At 41.2% G+C, this 16,286-nt stretch overlaps 1 protein-coding gene across 2 annotated transcripts in view; it reads left to right on the top strand.

The window, feature by feature from the left end:
* The first annotated feature begins 3,659 nt into the window (after positions 1–3,659).
* Positions 3,660–16,286, top strand: part of Miga1 (mitoguardin 1) — a 61,699-nt gene continuing 49,072 nt past the window's right edge. The window contains exons 1-4 of one of the 2 annotated variants that reach the window (XM_090334580.1): positions 3,660–3,739; positions 7,006–7,120; positions 11,954–12,131; positions 14,424–14,560. In XM_090334580.1, the coding sequence (XP_090190706.1) occupies positions 7,022–7,120; positions 11,954–12,131; positions 14,424–14,560 (414 nt within the window). In that variant the 5' untranslated portion in view covers positions 3,660–3,739; positions 7,006–7,021. Of the gene's footprint in view, positions 3,740–6,684; positions 6,771–7,005; positions 7,121–11,953; positions 12,132–14,423; positions 14,561–16,286 lie in introns of those variants that run through there. The other variant, XM_090334579.1, reaches the window with a different exon arrangement.

The following is a 16,286-nucleotide window of genomic DNA, read 5'->3' as shown; positions in this document are numbered from 1 at the left end:
TTTGAAACCACTGCCAAGAGTTCATTGCCATCTGTTCATTTGTTGAGTAATCGTTTCAGTTGCTCTGGCTCAGGGCTTCTAAAAATTGTCACTGCTGACATTTTGAACTGAATAATCGTTTGCTTTGGGGGGGAATGGCTCCTGCGGGTTGTAGGCTGCTGTGAATGTCAGGCAATAGCATCTTTAGCCTTCAGCTATGCAGATGCCAAAGGTACCTTCTCCCACTGGTGACAAATAGATATGTCTTGAGACATTATAAAGCCTGAGTGCTGTCCTTTACTTGTTTTTTTTTTTTCATTCAAGGTGGTGCTCTACCACTTGAGCCAGAGCCCCACATCCACATTTTTGGTGGTTAATTGGAAATAAGATCATAGACTTTACCACCTGAGCTGGCTTTGAGCCATGATTCTCAGACTCCTGAATAGTTAAGATTGCGGGAATGAGCCATCAGCATTTGACTCTCTTTCTTTGTCTCTCTCTCTCTCTCTCTCTCTCTCTCTCTCTCTCTCTCTCTCTCTCTCTCTCTCTCTCTCTCTCTCTGCTTTCCTCCCTCTATCTTCCTCCCTTTTTCTTTTTCTTCCTTCCTTTCTTTCACCTTTCTGTCTTCCTCCCTCCTTCCCCTTCTCTTTCTCTCCTTCCTTCTTTCCTTCCTTCTTTCCTTTCTCCCTCCCTCCCTCCCTCCCTCCCTTCCCTTCCTCCCTCCCTCTTTCTCTCTCTCCTTCTCCCCCTCTCTATTCCTTAATTTTTCATTCTTTTCTTCCTTCTTTTTTTTTTGCCACTCCTGGGCTTGAGCTCAGGGCCTGAGCACTGTCCTTGGACTTTCTCAAAGCTAAAGCTCTACCACTTCCCTCAAGTGTGAATCACTACCCTACAGTGTGTAGGGAGATCGGGCACCCCCAGTGTGCATGCTAGGCAGGCTTTCTATTGCTGAGCCTCTCCCTTATCCCTTTAGTGTACTGATCTATCAGAAATTTTCTTAGAATTTAAGCCTCAGCACTACTTCTGGCTTTTTCTATGTATGTAGTTGAACCTGGGTCTTTGTGCATACAAGGCAAGCACTCTACCACTAGGCCAACCCCTGGCCTTCCTTCTTTTCCTTCTTTCACCTTTCTTTTCTTTTCTTTCTTCCTTTTCCCTCCTTCCTTCCTTTCACCCTTCTTTTCTTCCTTTCTTCCTTCCTACCTCCCTCTCTTCTTTCTTTCTCTTGTACTTTCCTTCCTTCTCCCTTCCTTCCTTCCTTTCTTCCTTCTTTCCTTCCCTTCTTCCCTCCCCCCTTCTCTTTCCTTCTATATAACTAGATCAGACTATCAGAAAAGTATAACACCCTAATTCATAGACATAATGCTTGCAATTAGAGTTTCCCCGCAGAGATCACTGTCTTGGCTAAGACCTTGAAAGACATGCAGTTGAGATGTTTTACCTTTGGCAAAACAACAACAAACAAAAGGAAGGTTTTGGTTCATGGAATTCAAGGAGTAGCCCAAAATAGAGACTTAACAATTGCTAGAACTTCCTCATGTTCTCTTTGCTGCTCACTTGTTATTTTGCTCCAAGCATTCATGAAGCCCTGGATTCTATTCCTCAGTACCATTTACACAGAAAAAGCTGGAAGTGGTGCTGTGGTTCAAGTGGTAGAGTGCTAGTCTTGAGAAAGCCCAAGGACAGTGCTCAGGCCCTGAGTTCAAGTCCCAGGACTGACAAAAGAAAAATGTCCTAGAAATTAGCCTTATTGACTTCACTTGGATTGAGGGCTTGCCTTAAAGCATTCTGTCAAAAGGGCAAGGTCATGAAAAACCAAGAATAATCCAATGACAAGCAGATCAAAGGAACAGGAACGCGCAATGTCACAAATATTGGCTCAAATTCTAAGAAAATTTCTGATAGACCAGGACACTACAGGGATAAGGGAGAGGCACTCAGCAATAGAGTGCCTCCCTAGCATGCGCACTGGGGGTGCCCTATCTCCCTATACAGTGTTCTTGAGGGATTAATCTATAATCCTTTTTCTTTCCTTTTTTTTTTTGGTCAGTTGAATACTAAATTTCAAAGGACACTTATCAGCCCCTAGTTTAGCACCGTATCCTAGCTAGCTGAGAGGCTGAGGTTGGGAGGACTGAAGTTCCCAATCAGTCTGGGAGGGACCAGTCTGTGAGATTCCATCTCAACGGAAGAAGCTGTGTGCCATTGTATGTCTTCCTGGCTGTATCAGCAAGCAAAAAATGAGAACCATCTTGGTTCGAGTGTACATATAGGTAGGAAGCAAGACCCCATATCAAAAATAATCAGGGACAAAAAAATAAGGACTGGAAGTGTGGCTCAGCAGTAGAGAGCCTGTCTAGCAAGCATGAGACCATGAGTTCAGATGTCAGTATTGCCCCCCACCAAATTGAACTCCACTTGTCCTTAAGGGATTTTCTGGGCTTTTCTAGGCTGTTTGGATTTTTCTTTGCATTTGCATTTTATAACACATTCTCTAGTGATGTTATTATGCTGATTCTACAATGTGTTTTAATGTCATCATTATCCATTATCATACACGTTTCCATTTCTACTCAACCCAGTATTTTCAGTACTTAGCATGATATATGGCACAATGAAGGAAATGAGCAAATTTATAACCTTAGTATTGGAAAAAATGAGAACATATGTAAGACACTGAGGTTTTTAATTTGGAAATGTTTCTAACTTGGAGAGATACGCATTCGCTGCCTTTGACTTTTCAAAGCTTTCATCATCACTTGACAAACTAATTGTGTGTATGTGCATGCTCATGTGCAGAGCATGCAAGCACTGTTGCTCGATCTCAAAGCCTCGCACTATTTTCTGCTTTCAGGTGGCACTCCACCACTTGAGTCATACCTCCATTTGGCTTTTTGCTGGCTAATGGTGTGATCCTGTGATCTTAGCATATTGAGTAGCTAGGGTGACAGGTGTGAGCCATCAACATCAGCGCAGAAGTTCTTAACCTGGAATTTGTGATTGGTTTCTGGGGTTTGAATTTTTTTTTTTTTTTTTTTTTTTGGCCAGTCCTGGGCTTGAGCTCAGTGCCTGAGCACTGTCCTTGGACTTTCTCAAGGCTAGAGCTCTACCACTTGAGCCTCAGCACCACTTCCGGCTTTTTTCTATGTATGTGGTACTGAGGAATCGAACCCGGGTCTTCGTGCATGCTAGGCAAGCACTTTAACCACTAGGCCAAACTCCCGGCCCTGGGGTTTGAAATTTTATCCATTATACACACCCATGCATATATTTTATATACACCTACATATGTCATATATATATGTGTGTATATACATGCATATAAGCACAGCATTTAATTGTAATAAAACAAAAACCATACATTAATTTTACTACAGTAGCAGCAGTTTCTATGTGCATTCCCCCCCACACACACACCCGGAGTAAATACTGCCTAGTTCTCATCAGATTTGCAGACTTGTACCAGATCCTATAAAAGATATCAATAGTCCTTTAGTGAACGGGTTTGCCAAAAGTATAGCAATCCCAGTTTTCGCAGGCAACTAAGCCCAGCAGAAGCTGCTGCCCTCAACAAAAATGGCCGGAGCTGCTTCCCACGCAGCCCCCCCACGTAGGAAGGCAAGGAGGTCCCCTCCACTTTCCCTTCACCTTCCCACTCCTGACCCCGGAAGCACTCCCATCTGCAGCAGCCGGGCTGCGGCGCGCGGGGCTGCGGGCGTGGGGCGGCCGCGCCGGGGGGCCCGGGGCGCCAGGGCGCCAGGTATGGGGCTCACAGATCAGCGACCTAGAGGACCTTCTGGGGTGCGGGGTGGGGCGGGGCTACCGCTGTGGGGTCTGCCCCTCCCCCGTACCTGGCAGGCGGGAGGGGAGGACCACGGGTGGGGAAGGGCCACCGGGGAGCCCCGAAGCGGTGGGCTCGCCCCGGAGGAGGGGTGGGAACCCTGGGAGGAGAGCAGCGGTGTGTGTGGCGGGGGGTTTGGGGTGTGGGATGGGGGACGCCTCTCGGCAGGTGTTTACAGGGCGGCCCTAGCGCCAAGCTGTTTGTGGCCCCAGGTCTCCTTTCTGGTTAGGGTTATTGGCTCTGCTCCTGCTGAATGGACTGAGGCGATCTTGTTCTTCAATAGATCTTTAAGACCATAATGACAATAATACTGGTAATAGTAATGTCGTGTAACTAAGGATTTTTTTTTGCCACATTTAAAACGTCCTTCCAGGATTACGTTATCTAGATTGTATACCACAAGTCCACTTGTCTTGGTAGTTCAGGGTTTCCATCTTGTTTGCTAAAGTCGACATTGTCGACTAGGCTACTTAATAAGCAGAGGATACTTAATCTGCAAACCCAAGCTATGACACGTTTAACCACCAGCGGTTAGTATGGAAAGAATCGAGTACCATATAGTACAGTACACTATACTGATGATTTTTAAGATCCCTTTCCAAATTTGCATAATTGTTAAGTCATTTTTTATGATATTTCTGTAATCAAGTGAAATATCTAGTTTTGCAAAATCATTCTGCTAATCATGCATACGTGTGGAATTAGCTTATTCCCTGTTATTCAATTAAAAGGGATTTAGGGTACCTAGAATGCACGAGGCCCTGAGTTCAAGCCTCAGTATGGGCAAACACTTAAGAAAAACAGACAACAACAGAAAGACCAAGCAAATAGTTCCCGGCTAAACTTCCTACACCCCCGGTTATTTTCCACATGCAGACTTTGTCAGTGGCCTAACCGTTTGTAATTTCCTCAATATTTCTCAGTTTTGTGCCGATATCACAGTTGATTGGTTGAAATATATACTTAATTCAAACCAACGAAGTCTAAAAATTGTAAAGAGAACATAGTTGGAAGAACTAACTCTGCAATGTCACAAACAAAGTTAAGGTCAATGTCCCCTCAAGAGGGGTTACTCTCCCGGTTTTGAACGGAAACCACTACTTAATCAGTGGTTTTGACACCTTTCTCAAAAAATGGGAAGTATCAAACCAAAGGCGGAAGTGGCTCAAAGAAGAGCATTAGTCTTGAGCTGAAGAGCTCAGGGACATTGCCCAGGCTCAGTTAAAGCCCCATGAATTGCTGGAGGTAGAGAAAGGGGTGGGGAGGGGGATTGGAAGGGAGAGGGATCTGAGGACAAAAGAGAGTTACCTAGAAAAAAGATCTAGAAAAAAGAGGTGTATGCAGAGAGAAAGGACCTAGGGAAAATGTATAAACATAAAATTGTTATTATTTGTGTTAAGTGTACAACACCAACCAAGGAAGGGAAATGTGGTTGGTATAAGCAGTCTGGTTACCAGAGAAGCATAGTCTTCTTCACAAGAGATACCTGTCCAGCTTTTTAGCTGGTTAATTGGAGATCATCTCTTGGCCCTTTCTGCCCAGGATGATTTGAACCTGGAACTGCAGATCTCAACCTACTGAGTGGCTAGAACTACAAGTAGCTTGAATAATATGTGCTTTTGGGACTCTTTGATTTTATGCTAAAGAGAAATTTTTTCTGCCAGTCCTGGGCTTGAGCTCAGGGCCTGAGCACTGTCCTTGGACTTTCTCAAGGCTAGAGCTCTACCACTTGAGCCTCAGCACCACTTCGGGCTTTTTTCTATGTATGTGGTACCAAGGAATCGAACCCGGGTCTTCATGCATGCTAGGCAAGCACTTTAACCACTAGGCCAAACTCCCGGCCCCTAAAGAGAAAATTTTTTGACTTAGTAGTTCAGCTTCCTTGGGATTTTATTTCAGAGAGAGTATGTTTGATAGCATATATGTGTGTTGTGATCACTATATGGTATATTTCTGTGAACGAATCAATTTCTAAGTTGATTTATATATTAGTACCATGTGACCTTCAGTGTATATGCAGCTGAGTACACTCATGGAATTTGAGTTTCTATTTGTAAAAAGCAGAATTACGTAATCTAATCATATACATTCATGCTTTATGAAGGATCTAATACCTTAAAGATCTCTTTCAGTAACATCTGCCTCTTTTAATATCTGTCCTTTTTAGCTAGATGCAGTGGCAGATGCCCATGGTTCTGAATACTTGAACCTGGACATTGTAGACCAGCTTGGACATCAAAGGGAACTTCTTCCCCCCACCCATCTGTTAAAAAAAAACAAAAAACTGCTGGGTACCTATAATTGTAGCTACTCAGGAAGCTCAGAGCTAAGGATCCTGGCCCCAAAACAGCCTGGGCAGGAAAGTCATTGAGACTCCTATCACTAGTTAACCACCCAAAAAAGCCAGAAATGAAGGTGTGGCTCAAATGGTAGACCCCTAGTCTTGAATAGAAAAGCACTGAATTTTCAAGCCCCAGGAACAGCACATCCACACAAAAAAAGTAAACTGCTTAAATATCTGAGTTTTTTTCACTTTGATTTCAAGAGATATAATATACATTAAAACAGTATCACAAGAAGTGGTGCTGTGGCTTAAGGGGTAGGGTGGTAGCCTTGAGCTGAAGAGCTCAGGGACAGCACCCAAGCCCAGAGTTCAAGTCCCATGACCAATGACTCACACACACACACACACACGCATAGACAATGTCATAATTACATAGCATGTATTTTTTCGACTAGCTTTAAAATGAAACAGTATGAAAATAAAGACAAGTCCAGTCAGTAAACTCTGGGATTCCTTTCTATTCCCAGGAGTCTCATCTAGATCTATTCAGCAAACCTCTGGGCCACCTCTACTATTACGTGAAGAAATGGACTAAATACTGATAATCAGACTAGAAAAGAAAGAATCTAAAACCTGCAGTTTTCTCAGGAAAGTCTACTGCCTGAGGTTGGATTTTAAATCCAGTCTGTTTTTACTCACTTCTAGACTTTCTTTGCTAAGGTTAAATGTAACTCTAGCTCCATTCTTTCTTTGCTCTGGCAATTCATAAATCCAATTTCATCTTGTATAATATCAGAATAACTACCTAGAAAAAGCCGATAGGGCTCCTGTTAATTTGTATCTTTCACTGGCAAAGTCGAAGGAAATCTGTGTGGTTAACAAGTTTCTGTGTTTAATTTAGTGACAATCAAAGAGTCATGTCAGAAGACACAGTGAGGGAATCACAGCCTCCCTGGAGGACTACAGCACTGAGAGTGTTTGATCTTCCTCTGTCTTGGTACTCTTCACTCTCCCAGGTAAATAAACAAACTTAACCTCAAGTTGCATAATTCTATTGCTTATAGCCTGTTCTGTTTACAGGATTTCAGTTTTGCCTGAGGGCTTTGTTTTGTTTTGTTTTTTGGTGCTAGAGTTTGAATCTAGGTCAGACTATGCAGATGCTTTACCATTGAGTTACATACTTATTACCCACCCAACCTTTTTATATGGTACTATGAAAATGTTTATTAAAGTAGTTTAAAACCTATTCAGTTTTTATTATTTCATTTTTAGTTACATTTATAATTCTTAGGGGAATATGTTTATTTTTGTGCCAATACTAGGGCTTGAACTCAGACCCTCATATTCTTGCTTATTTTTCTCTCAAAGCTGGTGTTGTGCCACATGAGCCTGCTAAATTGAAGATAAGTCTCATTAATGTTTATGCAGCACTTTCTTTGAACCCTGATCCTCACATCTCAGCTTTCTGAGAAGCTAGGATTATAGGTATAAACCGTCAGTGCCTGACCCATTTTTTTTTTTTTGGCCAGTCCTGGGCCTTGAACTCAGGGCCTAGGCACTGTCCTTGGGTTTTCTCAAGGCTAGCACTCTACCACTTGAACCACAGCACCGCTTTTGGCTTTTTCTCTATATGTGATAGCCAGGTGTCAAACCAGGACTTCGTGCATGCTAGGCAAGCATTCTTCCACTAGGCCATGCTCCTGGCCTCTGTTTTGCCTGAGCTAGCTCTGAACTACAGTCCTCCCAATCTCTGCTTCTCACATTTTCAAACAGCTATAATTATTTGGGTGAGCCACTGAACCTGGCTTGTTGGGAGATTTTTGTTTTGTTTTGTCCAGATCCTGGGACTTGGAACTCAGGACCTGGGTGTTGTCCCTGAGCCTCTTTGTGCTCAAGCGTTCTATCACTTGAGCCACAGTACCACTTCCAGCTTTTCCAAGTAGTTTATTGGAAATAGTCCCATGGACTTTTCTGCCTGGGCTGGCTTTCAACTGTGGGCCTGAAGTCCCAGCCTTCTGAGTAGCTGGGATTACAGGAATGAGCCACTGGTGCCTACCTGTTGGGAGACTTTTATTAACTCTCTGCTAACTCACTCTCTACTAGTTATACATCTATTTAAATTTCCATTAATCATTTAGTCTTGGTAATTTCTGTCTTTTTTTTCTTTTCTTTTATCATGTCATATGTATAGGGGAATCAGATATAGTTGTTTCTCATTCTTTCCCACATACACTGAGAAGAGACATATTTACTGAAGATTTTGTACTATGAATTCTTAGGATTCATTGTTTCTTTTAACAGTCAGAGATCTGATCGTATATTGTTAAGAAGCCTTTACTTTCTCTTTTAGAGAATCAATCATAGGACCTGATCACATCTTCAGTACTGTCACCTTTGTCCCATCTACATCTGCTTTTGCTGTGTAAAATAAAGTAAATGCATACATCAGATTTTTTAAATTATGTATATGCATGTTTATAGATTATTTCTCAAGATACCTAGAAGGAACTAAGCACTGTGATTTCGCATTTGGAGAGGGAAACTTGTGAGTGTGTATTTCATTTCAGTTTTTTTTATTTGTTTGTTGTTTTTGTTGGTCATGGGATTTGAACTCTGGGCCTGGGTGTTATCCCTGAACTCTTTGGCTCAAGGATGCCACCCTACCTCTTGAGCCACAACGCCACTTCCAGTTTCCTGATGGTTAATTGGAGATAAAAGTCTCACAGACTTTAGTGCTTGAGCTGACTTTGAACTGCAGTCCTCGGATCTCAGCCTCCTGAGTAGCTAGGATTACAGGTGTGAACCAATGTGCCTGGCTCATTTCATTTTTTTTTAAAGAGGTAGGTTTTTAATAACTGCTCTTTATCACCAGGTTCATTTTTTCATATATTTTTATTGTAATTAATAGAAGGGTTACATTATATTCACCAGATAGAAGGTGCATTACTTCACATACATTGATACCCTTTCTCATTTCTTGGTCCCCATTTCCCTCCCCAGGTTCATTTTTTTTAAAGGACTAAATTTTATAAAATTGACTGGGGACATAGGTTCAATGGTAGCGTACCTACCTAGTCAGTATGAGACTCTGAGTTCAAAACCTATACCGAAAATAAAATTAAAAGGAACAGGCACTGGGAGTTTGGCCTAGTGGTAGAGTGCTTGCCTAGCATGCACAAAAATCAGGGTTCGATTCCTCGGTACCACATACATAGAAAAAAGCTGGAAGTGGTGCTTTGGTCCAAGTAGTAGAGCTCTAGCCTTGAGAAAAATCCAAGGACAGTGCTCAGGCTCTGAGTTCAAGCCCCACGATTGGCATAAAACAAAATAAAAGAAACAAAAAGTGAATGTTTATAGCAGTTTTTTTTCCTTCTTCTTCCTCTTCCTCCATCCTCCTTGTTCTTCTTTTTGCATCTCATCTTCCGCCTTCATTTTTGGTGCTGGTAAGAGTGTTATCCCGTAGCTTTCTTTTGCTCCTTGTTGGCTGGTCCTCTACCACTCTGCTGAACCACTTCCAGCTTTTTTGTGGTTAATTGGAAATAAGTCTCATGGATTTTTTTCTGCCAGGGCTGGCTTTGAACAGCAACTCTCAAACCTCAGCCTTCTGAGTGGCTAGGATTATGAGTGTGAGCAACTATTACCCAGCCTTGTTATAGTTTCTTGCTGTATCTTCTTGAACCTTTCTTTGATATCTAGTGTCCTTGTTTGCATTTTGTAACCTTTTCATTATTTAAAAACATATTTATATGATTTAGTATAGCCACTTTTGCTTTCTTTGCTTACTGTTTGCATGAAATGTTGTTTCAATTTTTTACCCACTTTCATTCAATGCTTCCCCTGACTTCTCACTTTCTCATATGAAAGCTTCCCATGTTACCTGGGATAGTCTTGAACTACAGGGCTCAAATGATCCTCTTGCCACAGCCTTTTGAGAACTGGAAACACTGTACCCAGCTGAAACAGTCCTACATAATAATGGATGTTTTAATACCTTACGTGTATAATGTTCAAGTTATGTTAAATGTATTTAAACTTTTATCATTTCTTTTTAGTGAGAATGATCATTAAGAACTCTTCTTGCTTTTTGAAATGTATGTCTAACTTAACTTGCTATTTGCTATCAGCATGTGTCCATACCTTCTTCCTTTTACCTCCCTAGCTTTTGATAATCACTGTTCTATTCTCAACCACTAGGAGATCATTCTTCTCTCTCTCTCTCTCTCTCTCTCTCTCTCTCTCTCTCTCTCTCTCTCTCTCTCTCTCTCTCTCTCTCTCTCTCTCTCTAAACTTCACATGAGTGGAATCATACAGTACTTGTCTCTCTGGGCCTTGTTTATTTCACTTAGCATAATGATCTTCTGTTCCACGCATGGTCATATAAATGCTGGGGTTTCATTCATTTTGTGGCTAAATACTATTTCGTTGTGCATAAGTGCCGCATTTTCTTGATCTTTTCATCAGTGGGCATTAGGCTGTTCTTGGCTATTGTGAGTAGAGCTGCAGTAAGCAGGCCTACAGGTGTCTCTGCCTCATTCTGATTGTATTTTCTGTGACTGTGTACCCAGCAGTAGGATTGCTAGATCTACCGTAGTTCTATTTTCAGTTTCTTGTAGATTCTCCATATTGATTTCCAGGTTGGCTGTACTAATTTATATTCACTTCTAGAATGAGTGGGGCTTCCCTTTTCTCTATATCCTTGCCAAAATTTATCTTTTAAGTAGTAGCCATTTTCCAGCCAGGTAATATCTGATTGTGATTATATTTGTTTGTGGGCTGGGATTTTATTTTCTTCCTTTCATTTTGTGCTGGTGGTAGGGATTGAATCCAGAACCTCATACTGGTAAATGTTCCACCACTGAGCTGTACCCCTGACCACTGGTAATGGTTTGACTTGCACTTCCTTGATGTCAAACATTTTTTTTCATATACTATTGGCTGTTTATATGTCCCCTTTTGAGAAAATGTCTTTTCAAATCAGTTGTCTCTCCCTGCATTTCCTCCCTACTTCTCCCAGGTACAGGGTGTCTTTATGTAGTCCAGGCTGGCCTGGAATTCACTGCGTAGCATATGCCTTAGTTAGATTACCACTGTGAGCTACCATGGCCAACTGGATACCGTGTGTGTGTGTGTGTGTGTGTGTGTGTGTGTGTGTGTGTGTGTGTATGTGTGTACTAGGGCTTGAACTCAGAACCTCTAGCTCTTTTTTTTGGCTTTTTTGCTCTAGGCTAGCACTCTACCATTTGAACCACAGCATCACTTTTGGATTTTTTTGGTGGAAGAAGAGAGTATCGTGCATAACTGGCCTGGAACCACTGTCCTCAGATCTCAACCTCCTGAGCAGCTAGAATTATAGGCCTGCACCAGCACTGCTCAGCAGTAGGCTTGTTTTGTGCCTATTATATGATCTGTCCTGGAGATTGTCCCATGTATTGCTGGCAATGTGTTTTTTCCATCTCTAGGGTGCAGGGCCTGCTATACCTGTTTAGGGAAAAATTTAACTCTGTTGTAACTTTGTTAAATTTCTGGATTCAAGAAAAGTTAAGAACTTACCATTTGTCAGGCTCAGGGACAGGGCCTATGTGCTAGGATTACAGTTCAAATACAGCTGCAAGTGGAGCTGTTGCTCAGGTGATAGAGAACTTAGTCTTGAACTCAAAGAAGGTCAGGAACAGACAGTCCCGAGTTCAAACCACAGACAGAAAAAATCAAATGGGCTGTCATTGAGAGAGTAACATTGTAATCTTTACATAATATTTAGAAAAGGGTTAAGAATAAATTTAGTACTTGTGTCTTTTATTTTTAGTGAACAAGTAAGACTTGTTTTTTCAAATCATTTCCATCCTTTCCAGATCAAGTTTTCACCAGTAGCTAAAAAGTTGTTTGTGGTAACAGCAGTAAGTGCTTTATCTATAATTTTTCTGGCTCATCATTTTAAAAGAAGACGTGGAAAGAAAAAAGGAAAAGTATTGCCATGGGAACCAGAACATCTCCTACTTGAATGCACTAAAAGAGCAGCATCAGAGAAAGGTATGTGGACATAGCTGAATTAGGAGAGTAAATTTCATGTGTAAATCATAGCTGGATTTCATCAGTTTTGGTGTCTTGTTTTTCTAATTCTCTGTCTCTGTTTCTGTCTCTCTGTACTAAGGTCTCGGACACAGGTCTAGACATATTCTCTGCATTTTATTTTTCTTAAGATAGCCTCTTTATTTTTGCTGAGGCCAACCTTGGACTGTGATCCTTGTACTTCTATCCCCTAGGTAGCTGGGATCACAAGACTACCATCCCCCCACGCCCCACCCAAGCTTGTTACTGGAGATGGAGGAGTCTCATGTCTCCTTAGCTTTTTACCTAGGCTAGCCTCAAACTGTGATCTTCCCAGTTTCTATCTGACGTTGCTTGAATTGCAGATATGAGCCACCATGCCCAGCCCTCCAGTTTTCCTTACTATTCACGAGTAACAAAAATTAAATCTGAGTGTAGTGTTCATTTTTGTAATCCTAGCCTAAAGAGGCCGAGGTAGAGTTCCTTTCTTTTCTATCTTTCTTTTCCTCTTTTCTCTCTCTTTCTTTCTTTCTTTCTTTCTTTCTTTCTTTCTTTCTTTCTTTCTTTCTTTCTTTCTTTCTTTCTTTCTTTCTTTCTTTCTTTCTTTCTTTCTTTCTTTCTGCAGTCCTGTGGCTTGAACTCAGGGCCTGGGGTACTGTCCTTGGGCTTTCTCAAGGCTAGCACTCTACCACTTGAGCCACAGCATCACTTCTGGCTTTTTCTTGTGTATATGGTACAGATGAATTGAACCAAGGGTTTCATGCATACTAGGCAAACACTCTACCACTTGACCAAACTCCTGGCCCTTGTGTTGCCTTTTTTTTTTTTTTTTTTTGAGGTGTTTTTTTTTTTTTCCAGTCAGTCATGGGACTTGAATTCTGGGACTGGCTTGGTCCCTGAGCTCTTCAACTCAAGGCTAGCACCCTACCACTTGAGCCACAGCACCACTTCCTATGCTGCCATTTTTTAAAATGAAATAAAGACTACTGAGAAGAATGAGCAGAGAGATCCAGAAGCCAGTTATCTTGTGCTGTCATTTTTAATGTGTAATTAATTTTGTACAAATGTATTGTAATAAATTTAGTATATTGTCTGTCTGCTTGCCTAACTGCCCCCCCTCTTCCTCCTGCCCTTCTTTCTTTCCTTCCTTCCTTCCTTTCTTCCTTCCTTCCTTCTTTCCTTCTCTGTCTCTGTCTCTCTGTCTCTGTCTCCCTCTGTCTCCCTCTGTCTCCCTCTCTCCCACCTTCTTTCTCTCCCTTCCCTCCCTCCCTTCCTCCAATTCTGGGGCTTGATATTAGAGCCTCATATTCTACTTCGCTTTTTCTGCTCAAGCCTGGCGCTCTGCTACTTGAGCCACACCTCTTCTTCTGGCTGTTGCTTGATAATTGGTGACAAGAATTTCACAGACTTTTCTATCCTCAATCTCAGCTTAATAGCTAAGAACGGCATGAGCCATTAGTGCCAGGCTTCCCTGTTTCTTTAAAATGTTGTGTCTGTTTTCACTTGTAGATGAATTGCTGGCCTTCATTAAATAATTTGTAATTTTTGTTAGAAATATGGTACATATTGCAAAATCAGAGCACTAAAATTTTTTTGAGCATACAAGATTTTTTTAGCTTTTTTGTAATTTAGTGTGTTTTATGGTTTGGGGATTTTTTTTCCTTTTTGTGCAGTATTTGGGACTGTACTCAGGACTTCACTCTTGCCAGTTGAAAAATCTTTGGTGTCTCTGTTTCTCTCTGAGAGCACCCACCCTCAATTAGAGTGTTCCCCTGCCCTTCTGTCTGTCTGTCTGTCTGTCTGCTTGTTTGTTTGCTTACTAACTCAATATAGCTCTGCCAAGTTTTCTTACCAAAAAAAAAATTAATCTTCTCTTGAGCCAAACCCTTACTTAGTTTCAGTAATGTGTTCATTGAATAATTTTCCAATTTACACAATTGAATATAGTATGTTTGAGGCATCAGAGCTCTCTGAACTAATTCTGAAATTTGTCATTAGAATCTTTGATACTTTTGTATTTGTTTTTTATTTATTTATTTATTTTATTTATTTATTTTTTTTTGCCAGTCCTGGGCTTAAGCTCAGGGCCTGAGCACTGTTCTTGGACTTTGGACTTTCTCAAGGCTAGAGCTCTACCACTTGAGCCTCAGCACCACTTCTGGCTTTTTTCTATGTATGTGGTACCGAGGAATCGAACCCGGGTCTTCATGCATGCTAGGCAAGCACTTTAACCACTAGGCCAAACTCCTGGCCTTGTATTTGTTTTTATAACAGGTTCAAGTTGTTCCAGTAGTAGACAGAATTTGACATTATCTTTAAGTTCCACCAAAGACAAAGGATCTCAGTCTTGCAACTATGCCAATGGAGGACTATTCAGTAAATATTCAGGTTCTGCACAAAGTTTGGCCTCTGTGAGTATGAAATATATGTTATTATTTTTCCTATTTTTGTTTATATATGTTATTATCTGTTCCAGCTCTTAGAATGGAAAGAAACTTAAGAAATCATTTATTTGAGTCTGTTTTATTTAGACAAGTAAAACATACTGTTTGGATAAATATTCAGGTGGTTTGATCCCAGGTTTCACTGAGTAAGAGACATAGTCCATAGATAGGCTCCTTTGAGATAGTTTCAATGTGACAATACTGCTTCATAATTATATGTGGTTCAGTATGTAGACACTACAGCTCGACTTTGTGTGGATCACAAAAATCCCTGGATGAGCCTGTTTGGGTCAGAGTACTGGGCTTGCAGAGTATGGGCTTCCTCCCGTCTTCTGTTGAAACGTTTATATAGTCCTAATTAATATGTAGAAGATTTATTTGCTCCTTTAGGACTTTCATATAGTATTGATTGACAAATGAGGGATGAAGTTTATACTCATTTAAATATGAGATTGTAAGGTCATGTAAAGACAGAACAGGCAAGCAAATACGCAGTGAAAAATGCATCCTAAACTATTTTACTCAGTTCCCTTTCTTGGAAATAACAATATTGAGTTTCTTTTTTTTTTTTGTCTTTAGAAAAAAAATTTTTTTTATCAGTCCTGCAGCTTAGAACTCAGGACCTAGACACTGTTCATGGGCTGTTTTGCTTAAGGCTAGTGTTCTACCACTTGAGCCATATTGCACTTTGGTTTTTTAATGGTTAATCAGAGATATAGAGTGTCACAGACTTTCCAGGGCTGACTTCAAACTGATCCTCAGCCTCCTGAGTATGAGGACGTATGATCTACTGGTGCATAGTTAAATTTTTTTCTTTGATATAGAGCCTTGCACCAGACCTCAGGCTGGCCTGAACTCAGCATCTTCTGGTCTCAGTCTCCCAAAGTCTGGGATTTCAGGTGTGCACCAACATGCCATTGTGTTTATCTGTTTTGAGTGTGTGTGTGTGTGTGTGTGTGTGTGTGTGTGTGTGTGTGTGTGTGTGTATGTGTGTGTGCTGGTCCTAGTATTTGAACTGTAGACCTGGGCACTGTCCCTAAGCTCCTTTTGCTTAAGGTTAGCCTTCTAGCACTTGAGCCACAGTGCCGCTTCCCTCTTTTTCTGTGCTTAATTGGAGATAGAGTCTCTTAGACTTTCCTACCCTGACTGGTCTCAAACTGCCATCCTAGATTTCATCCTCCTGAGTAGCGAGGATTACAAGTATGAGCCATCAGCACCCAGCTGTGTTTGTTTATTTTTTAATGTGAGACAAGATTTCATTATGTTGCCCAGATGGCTCTATACTTTTGCTCAGCAAAAGTACACTAAGGAAACTGTAAAGCCTCTTGTACAGCAGGAACCTCTAGACCTGCCTATAAACTTTCATTTCTCTGACTCTTGAGCAGGATGAGGAAGAATACAGATATTCTGTAATCTAGACTTAGAACTTTCTCCACTGATGGTTGAAGCTGTGCCTCTTAACAAAAACAGATTGGAATTTTATAATAGTAGTGTAACAAGAATGACCTTATTGGACTTAAGCAATCTAGTCTTTTTCTCTGCTAGGGCTATGACATAGATTCTGCCTCAGTGTTCTTCCTTTTAGATAGTAATAGGTGTTTAAATTAGGGTCATAGCAATTGAGCAGGAAGAAGGGGACAAGGGCTACACAATACTTGCTAAAAGATCTCAGAGACATGGAAAGAAATATATT

This window comes from Megascapheus bottae, chromosome 6 (assembly GCF_031878675.1).
Source record: "Megascapheus bottae isolate mThoBot1 chromosome 6, mThoBot2.hap1, whole genome shotgun sequence".
In the NCBI taxonomy this organism is placed as follows: domain Eukaryota; kingdom Metazoa; phylum Chordata; class Mammalia; order Rodentia; family Geomyidae; genus Megascapheus; species Megascapheus bottae.
This window is presented reverse-complemented; position numbering and strand designations above follow the sequence as displayed.